Below are 9184 nucleotides of genomic sequence, written 5' to 3' on the forward strand. Positions count from 1 at the left end.
CTTTAATCCAGATCTTGAGGCCAGAAGACACACCTTTATCATGGCCACACCTTCTACTGGTTGACTATATAAGGCCATTTGAGAAGGAGGGTTTGCTCTTTCCTGCCTTGCCCAGGCCTGGTTAGCAGTCCATTCCACGTCTGGAATTAGAGACTATTTCTTTGGTGTTCCAGCATATACTGAAGATTTGTTGAGAGATACGGCCTTGTGGATTGAAAACCTCTTGGAGTTTTGACTACAGTCTGTAAGTCATTCCAATGAATTCTGGAAGGTGGTGGGGGTGGTGACTGAATTATTGTATGAGATACTCTGTTGCTTAGAGAATCCTGAGTAATACATTTAAAAAGGCTCCATCACATGAAATTCCCTGCATATGGCAAAAGCTCATACTCAAATGACTAAGACCACAGGGACCTTTCTCATTTAAAGGAGCACCGTGCTTTAGTTCACATTATCGCAGGCATTGTGAGCACTTGGTTTTCAGTAGCAAGTGTTCCTTGCTTGGAACACTGCAGAAAGCATAGAGGTGTAACTTTCTAGGAAGCAAGACTTCGATGAGCAGAGAAATTTGATTCACTGTCACCAGCCAACCTAAACACCCAGCTCAGTAAAAACCACAGTTTCCTAGTTCCAGGGCTTGTAAGTCTGTTCCCTATCAGAGTGCTAATAAACTCTTCCTCCCAGAATTGACTTATCCATGGGACTTTATCACAGACAAGATGAAAATGACTAGGGCACTGGTATGGTCAAGATTCTGAGAAAGAAATACAAGAAAGAAAAAAAATCCCACAACCACTGCCAGTTCTCACCACTCACAAATTCACCATTGGTTTGTTCTTGTGGAATTGCACAGAGGGCTCATGAGCAACACTCCATATTAGGTAGTGTCTACACAGTCTTGAACTGGGCCTTTTCCTTGGACATTGCAGTCACTGTCTGATTCCTACACTGCAGTTAGAACGTTAGAATGGTCCGGATTTGGAGATCTCTAATGGACTGGACCTCAACGTAGTGAAGATGTTTCCCAGTGGTTTTATATCCCTTCCGTAGAGTTATGTGTGGTCTTTCCTATTTATTTTACAATGTTAGTATATGTTCTATGGTTAATGTATGCCTATAGTTTACTTTCGCTATTAATCATCAGCTAATATTCAGTTTTGAAAATTAAGTCTCTTATTTCTCTTTGCATTTTTGTCCTGTCTTAAAACATTTTTAATGTAACACACATGCCGTTTTGATAATATCATCTTTTTTCATTTTTATTGATTTATTTTTTATTTTACATGTCTATCCCAGTTCCCTCTCCATCCCTCCCTCCCTCCCATTCTCTCTTCCTCCCTCTCATCCTCTCCCCCCCCCCCCCGTGCACCTTGACAACCCTCCCCTCCCATCATCTCACCCCCATTCCTTGTATAGGGCTAGGCTATCAAGCTGGGGTCATGTAAATCTGTCAAGTCATTTGAAGTTGGAACTAGGACTTTTCTCTTGGCTCTAGGTTAGTGGATTATCCCTGTATGGGGGATGCGTCCACGAGGTCCTTTTGTGCACCAGGAATACATCCTGGTTCTACTGTCTGAGGTACCTAGGACTGCTCAGTCCTTCTAGCTGAGACCCAATTTCAGTGGGTCTGAGTTAGTTCCATGCTGGATTCCCAGCTATCTGTCTGGGGGGGGCATTAGCTCCTCTTTGTTCAGGTCAGTTGTCTTTATGTGTTTCTGCAACCTGGTCTTGTCCTCTCTCTCTGCATATTGATTCTAGTTTGACTAAGTGTTTAGTTGTGGGTCTTTGCTTCTGTTTCCTTCCAACAGGTTCAAGATGAGGGCTGCATGATGGCGGATGAGTTAATTGTTGATCTCACTATCCGAGAAGGGTATTTATGGTAGTCTTTCCACAGTTGCTCCAATTGTTATTTGGCAGCAGTCTTGAAGGCCTCTAGACCTTTCTTTAGGTTCTTTTTTCTCTTCAAACCCAATAATGGCTCCCCCTTGTGTGTCTGGTCTCTCTTCCTCTCCATCTCTCTCTCTGTCTCTCCCTCTTCTGTCTTTTATTCCTACCCCTGACTCGCACGTGCTTTCCTCTCCTTACCTTCTTTCTCCTACTTCTCTCTCTATTCACTGCCCAACACCCCCCTTCCCATGTGCACTGGAGGACTAGTTCCCCCCTTCTGTGAGGGATCTTGTATGACTCTCTTAGAATACAACTTGTATCCTCATTCTTTGGAGGTGTGAATTATAGGCTGGTGATCTTTTGCTCTAGATCTAAAATCCATATATGAGCGAGTACATACCATTTTCATCTTTTTCAGACTGGGTTACCTCATTCAGGATGGTTCCTTCAACTTCAGTCCAATGCCTGCGATTTTCAAGATTCCATTATTTTATTCTGCAGAGTAGTATTCCATTGTGTAGATGTGCCACATCTTTATCCATTCTTCAGTTGAGGGGTGTCTAGGTTGCTTCCAGGTTATTGCTATTACAAATAATGCTGAGATAGTTACCCAGAAATTTGTCCATTTCCTTTGAATTTTCAAATATTGTGGAATACAGGTTTTCAAATTATGACCTGAAAATTGTCTGGATTTCCTCTTTGTCTATTGTTATGTTCCCCTCTTCGTTTCTGATTTTGTTAATTTAGTTGTTCTTTCTCTGCAATTTGGTCAGTTTGGAGAAAGTTTTGTAGCTTGTTGATTTTATCAAAAAACCAACTCTTTGTTGCATTGATCTTTTTGTATTGTTTTCCTGGTGTCTATTTTGTTGATTTCAGCTCTCAAATTGATTATTTCCTGGTGTCTACTCTTCCGGGCTGAGTTTGCTCCTTTTTGTTCTAAGGATTTCAGTTGTGCTGATAATTCTCTTATGTGACTATTCTCTGTTTTCTTCATATGGGCACTTAGTGCAATGATCTTCCCTCATAACACTGCTTTCAAGGTGTCCCATATGTTCGAGTATGTTCTGGTCGAGTTTTAGGAAGTCCTTAATTTCTTTCTTTATATGTTCTTTGACCCAGGTGTGGTGCCACTGCACATGTTCAGTTTCCATGGGTTTGTAGGTTTTCTGCCATTTGTGTTGTTGTTGATTTCCAATTTTAATGCATGGTGGTCTGATAAGATACAGCTGATACTCCAATTCTCTTGTACCTATTGAGGTTTGTTATATTGCCTAGTATGTGGTCCATTTTAGAGAAGGTTCCATGTAGAGCATAGAAGAAGTTATATTCTTTGTGTTTGGAGGGAAAGTTCTATAGATGTCTGTTAAACCCAGTTGAGACTTCTGTTAGTTCTTTTGTTTCTTTATTAACTTTGTGATTGGTGGTCCCCTCTGTTGGTGAGGGTGGTGTGTTTAAGTCTCCCACTATAAGTGTGTGAGGTTTTATGTGAGGTTTGAGTTTTAGTGGTGTTTCTTTTACGAATGTGGGTACCTTTGCATTTGAGCCATAGATGTTCAGAATTGAGTCTTTGTGTTGATGGACTCCTTGAGATGAATATGAAATGACTATCTTCATCTCTTTTGATTAATTTTGGTTTGAAGTCTAACTTATTAGATATTAGGATAGCCACACCTGCTTTCTTCTTGGGTCCATTTGATAGGAAGATTTTTTTCCCAACCATTTACCCTCAGGTAATGTCTATCTTTAAATCTTAGATGAGTTTCTTGTATACAACAGAAGGATGAATTCTGTCTTTGCATCCATTCTGTTAGCCCGTGTCTTTTTATTGGCGAGTTCAGACCATTAATGTTGAGGGAGAGGAAGGACACTGGGGATTGTTGATTGTTAATGCTTGTTTGTTTTAGATTTCATGTTGGAAATGGTAATGTGAATATATTTGTCATGCTTTACCCTTGGTTTCTGGTGAGGAGGGATTATCATTTGCCTACATCTTTGTGAGCATAGTTAACATTCTTGGGTTGTAGTTTTCCTTCTAAGACTTTGTCGGGCTGGATTTGTAGATACATATTGTGAAAATGTGGCTTTGTCATTAAATATCTTCTTTACTACATCTATAGTGATTGAGAGTTTTGCTGGCTATAGTAGCCTGGGCTGGCATCCCTGAACTCTTAGAATTGTAAAACATCCATCCAAGACCTTATTGCCATGAGGGTTTCCTTGGAGAAGTCAGGTATAATGTTGATAGGTCTGCCTTTAGATGTTACCTGTACATTTTCCTTCACTGCTCTTAGTATTCTTTCATTATTCTGTATGTTATGTGTTTTGATTATTATATGTCCGGGTTTTTTTTCTTTGGTCCAGTCTATTTGGTGTTCATTATGCTTCTTGTACTTTCAAGGGCATGTCCTTCTTCTGATTGGGAAAGTTTTCCTCAAAGATTTTGTTGAATATGGTTTCAGCACCTTTGAGCTGGGCTTCCTCCCCTTCCTCTATGCCTATTATTCTTATGTTTGGCATTTTCATGGTGTCCCACATTTCCTGGATGTTTTTTGTTAAGGATTGGTTGGATTTACAATTTTCTTTGGTCGATGAATCTATTTCCTCTAGCTTATCTTCCACGACTGTGAATTTCTCTTCCATCTCTTAAATTCTGTTGGTTATGCTTGCATCTGTAGTTCCCTATCATTTGACCAGTTTTTCTATTTCCAGCATTCCTTAGGTTTGTCTTTATTTTCTCTATTTCAGATTTCAAGTCTTGAACCGTTTCCTTCACCTGCTTAATTTTTTTATTCTTGGCTTTCTGTACTCTCTTTATTTTCCTTAAGAAATTTGTTCATTTCTTCCAATTTTTTTCTTTGTTTATTCTTCCATTTCTTTGAGGAATTTTCTCACATCTTCTTTGAGGCTCTCTATCATTTTTACGATTATAATATTTAAGTCGTTCTCTTCTGCTTCATCTGACTTGTGTCATGGTCTGGTTTGTGTAGATTCCCCAGATTCTGCTGGTGTCATGCTTGTCTTTCTGTTGTTAGGTGTTTTGTTGCATTGCCATCTTCCCACAGCTATTCCAGTAGGTGTTGGTGGGGTCTCCCCCTGTCTCTATGGTACTTCCCCAATGGGCTTTGTTGGGTCAGATGTTGGATGTCTGTAGTTTTGGGTGGTCCAAGCTCTCGAGGTGGTTTGTCTACAGGCAGGGGCCTGATGATAGGCATCAATGATCAGGCTCCAGCAGAAGACTGGAGCTGGGAGTCAAAGATCTCAAATGTTGCAACTCCGGGTGTTCCTTAAGCTGATAGGCAGATCTAGCCTGAGCCTTGCACTCTAAAGCTGAGGCCTCCTTAGCAGAGGCCCTGTGATGGGGGTCCTGATTATACCATCTGAAACATGCCTGTGCTGTACTTTGATCATATTCTCCTGGAGCCTTTCGATCCTTCCTGCATATCTTTGTGACAGATACCATGACTTTGGAAAAAGCTCAGTTTCCCTGCTTGCTCCTGACCCAGACAACACAAAATAGATCTGATTTCAGTTTGTGTATCTGCTTTGTTTTTTGTGAAACTATATCTGGTTCTAGCTACTTGAATTATAACACTGGGGTTCACAACTCAATGTGCTTAGTGTGGGCTCCTCCCCAGAGTCTCCTTATATGCTATGCCATTGTTAATTTGTTTTGTGTGAAGTCCAATCCTTTTCCTGTGTGAGTCCAATACCTTGTGAATGAAGGGATCTGTCCTGTTTTGCTGAGATGAATGTAAAGTACACAGGACTCTCTGAAATGATTTTCTCATCTATGTTCATTGAGGAAAGGAGTTTAGTGTTTATTTGTGTGCTCATTTGCTTGGTGGCTCAAGGCAATACTGACACTGGGATCATTTGTCAGACATTCCTTTCCTTTTTCTTTCAAGAAGTGTTTTCTTCTTGAACTGGTGTTTGTCTTTGCGGTTCTATTGCTGCCACAAACACAATGACCAACAAGAAAGTTCATAATGAAAGGGGTTAAGCTGCTTACACATACAAGGTGGCTGTATATCTCTAAGACTTTGGGTGCATCATACATTTTTTGATCTGTCATATTTCACAGAAGATAATTCATAGCATTGGACCACCATGTAAAATTGCTTTCATTCCTGTTTCTAGCATTGATTGCACCACGAATTATCAACAAGATAAAACAAGTGAAATTGCAGGGAGCATCATGGCCAGGCACTTGGAAGAGGAGATCCTCCATCAAGACTTCAGAATCTTAAAATCTCTAGATTTTGGTTCATTTGGGGAGGTGAAGCTTGCATGCCATCTTCCTACAAATACACAGGTTGCTGTCAAGGTGCTGGAGAAAAATCCAACTGCTGTGACTGACAACACCTCTGAAATAGAGATCCTTCAGTCTTTGGAACACAGAAATATAGTTCGATTATTTCATGCCATTGACACAGTGAACATGACTTATGTTGTTATGGAGTATGTTCCTGGAAAGAATTTGGAGATGTTCCTTAGGAACGTAGACTATCTGACAGAGGATGAAGCTAGACCAATATTCCAACAGGTGGTGATGGCAGTGCACTTTCTCCACCAAAGACTCATTGCACATCGTGATATTAAATTGGAGAATATCCTTATTGACAGAGCTGGAAACGTCAAGCTTTGTGACTTTGGATTGGCCATTCAGCTCAAAGAGGGGCAGATGTTGAAAGAGAGATGTGGCTCCTTGCACTATATGGCTCCAGAAATCTTGGCAGGGAAACCCTATGATGGGCTGGCAGTTGACATGTGGAGCTTGGGAGTTGTCCTCTATGTGCTGGTCACAGGACAATTTCCATATGAAGAAAGGACTTATCATGGTATGCATAAGGTCATCAGCAACACAAAATATCCACTTCCCTACCACCTATCAAAGCCCTGTTGCCAAACCATTGGACGATTACTCGCGGTCCCGACCAGGCACAGGATAACAATAAGTCAGCTCCGGGAAAGAAGATGGCTGGGCCACATTAAAGATCATGTAGAACCAGCAAAGAAGGAAATCCTTCTGAGGGTCGTAGACATATTGTGCACCAGTGGCTATAGCTGTGAAGAAATCGTGTCAACCCTAACTCACAGACAACCAAATACTAAATTAGCAGCGACTGTCAATATACTTAAATATAAGTTGATCTCCGGGGAGTGTCATCAGAAAAATGGGAAGTCCTGTTTAAACACCAGCCGTGTAGGAGCTCTTCAGCCCTTTTTCCCATTGAAGAGGGCTGCCAGTACACCTTCCTTACATAAAATTATATAAGCTGGGAAGTATAACTTGGAGGAGGAAGGTGAAGAAGGAAAAGCCAAGAGATTCCAAAGTGAAAACTTGCTCGACAAACTCTCCTGCTTAGAGATGTTGCCCAGTTCAAAGACTCAAGAAAGGAAATGTCTGCATGGCTAATGTCATCCACAGTGCTACAGGTACTTTGCAATGCACATGAAGTGTGTGGACAGCCAGCCTTGTGATGGCACCACATGTGAATCAGGTCTGCATGCAACACCGACAATGATTTTGAGCACCATCTCCTCTTTACAGCAACCACCCCTGAAGATCAACATGTCCAATGACCAGCCTCAGGTTCCACCCACAATCTCAGGATCGAGGGTATTCAGGGTCTGGAAACTGGTGAAGAAACGTTTATCCCATGTACTCAGAGAACTGTGTTGTCTTCCTGAACCATTTCCTGGTGAATCCTGGACCCTCTTGCAACCTACAAAAAAAACCAACCAAAGAAACAAACAAATAAAATTGACTGTATAAAACACCTGTGTGCTCTGGCCATCAAAATGTTTTCCTCCTTATTAGTTTGTCTATGTTAATTTAATAAAGAACCTATTGTTAATGACAAGAATCTGCCAGAAGTAACCAAACTAAAAAAAGAGAGGATGCAATTAGATTGAGGTTTTCGTCAAGAATCATCATCCAGTTATCATTCCATAACTGACTGAAGCAGATGATGAGATCAGCAACCAAGCAACAGGCCAACCTCTAGGAAGACAGTTCACCACAGGAAGGAGGGAATCTATGAGCCAGGAAGATCAAGACCATGATGGAGAATGCTCCAGAGACAGCTCAATCAAGCTCATGGAAATCATGAGCTCTAGTCCAACAGCTCTGGAGACTTCAGGGGTCTGAACCTGGCGCTCTGTACTCATAAAAACTTATGAATCTTGGACTATTGAGGATGCCTGACAGTGGGACAAGGGGCAAACCTTGGTACTTGAGCTAGCTATTGCCTCCCATTCCCTATCCTGGGGTGCCATGCTCAGACAAAGTGCTTAGCAGAGGTACCTGTGCTTCCCCATCTTAATGTGCCAGACTTTGTTGAATCCTCTTGGGAGCCCTTCCCCATGAGATGTGGACTGGGGGAGTCAAGTGGTTGGGTAATGGTGGGTACAGTAGCAATGACTGAGTCTGGAATGTAAAATCAAAATTAAAATAATAAACAACTTACTAAAAATAGAAAGCATCCTAGCACAGTGTCTTCATACAGTTCTCAACCCTGGGTTGGTATCTTGACCTCTCACATGAAATCATCTCCAAATCCCACTGACAAACCAGGACTGTGTCTCCACAGCTGAGCCTCGTGCAGCACACATCTAAGAAAGGATAGCCAAGCCATGAACCTCATGCCCAGGCAAAGCAATACAAGTCGGTTGGAAGAAATTAACCAACAAAATAAACCCAAAAGACTAATCCCCTTTACAAACACAGAGCTAACATGAGAAATCCTAGACACCCTTGAGTCTCCCCAAATGACCAATAGGCCAAGGGAACGGGTCCCTGAAACAAAATCTGAGACAAAATATTTGAAGGAATCATTATAAATATATTCAGATAACTCAAAATAGCATGATAAACACATGAAGCAAGCAGCACAGTGGTGGTGTTCGCCTTAAATCTCAGCAATCCTTAGGCAAGGGCAGATGTACCTCTGTAATTTCTAGGCCAGCCTGGTCTACAGAGTCAGTTCCAGGACAGCCTTCAAAGGTACAGAGAAACCCTGCGTCCAAAATCCAAACTATCAAAATAACCAAAAATGAATTAAAAAGCTAAAAACTTCATGATGCATAAGAGAGATTAATTTACCTTTTTAAAAGCCTAGAGCTGCTGTTTGTTGATTTTTAAATGTTGAGAGAAGGTTTTGTTAGACAAATTTCCTAGACGGGTTCTCTTGAGTGGAATTTGGGTCAGTAGAAATTGTATGGATTATTAGACTGTCAGCAGCACCTAGAAAAATGTAAGTATGTTTACAAAATTAGCTGGATATCTACAATTTCA

At 41.2% G+C, this 9184-nt stretch overlaps 1 protein-coding gene across 1 annotated transcript; it reads left to right on the forward strand.

Moving 5' to 3' along the window:
* Positions 1-6082: 6082 nt before the first annotated feature.
* LOC127233683 (putative sperm motility kinase W) lies at positions 6083-7162 on the forward strand. The gene has a single exon (XM_051200226.1). It carries the CDS (start codon positions 6083-6085, stop codon positions 7160-7162), a length of 1080 nt encoding a protein of 359 aa, XP_051056183.1.
* The last annotated feature ends 2022 nt before the right edge of the window (positions 7163-9184 follow it).

This window comes from Phodopus roborovskii, unplaced genomic scaffold, assembly GCF_943737965.1.
Source record: "Phodopus roborovskii unplaced genomic scaffold, PHOROB, whole genome shotgun sequence".
NCBI lineage: Eukaryota > Metazoa > Chordata > Mammalia > Rodentia > Cricetidae > Phodopus > Phodopus roborovskii.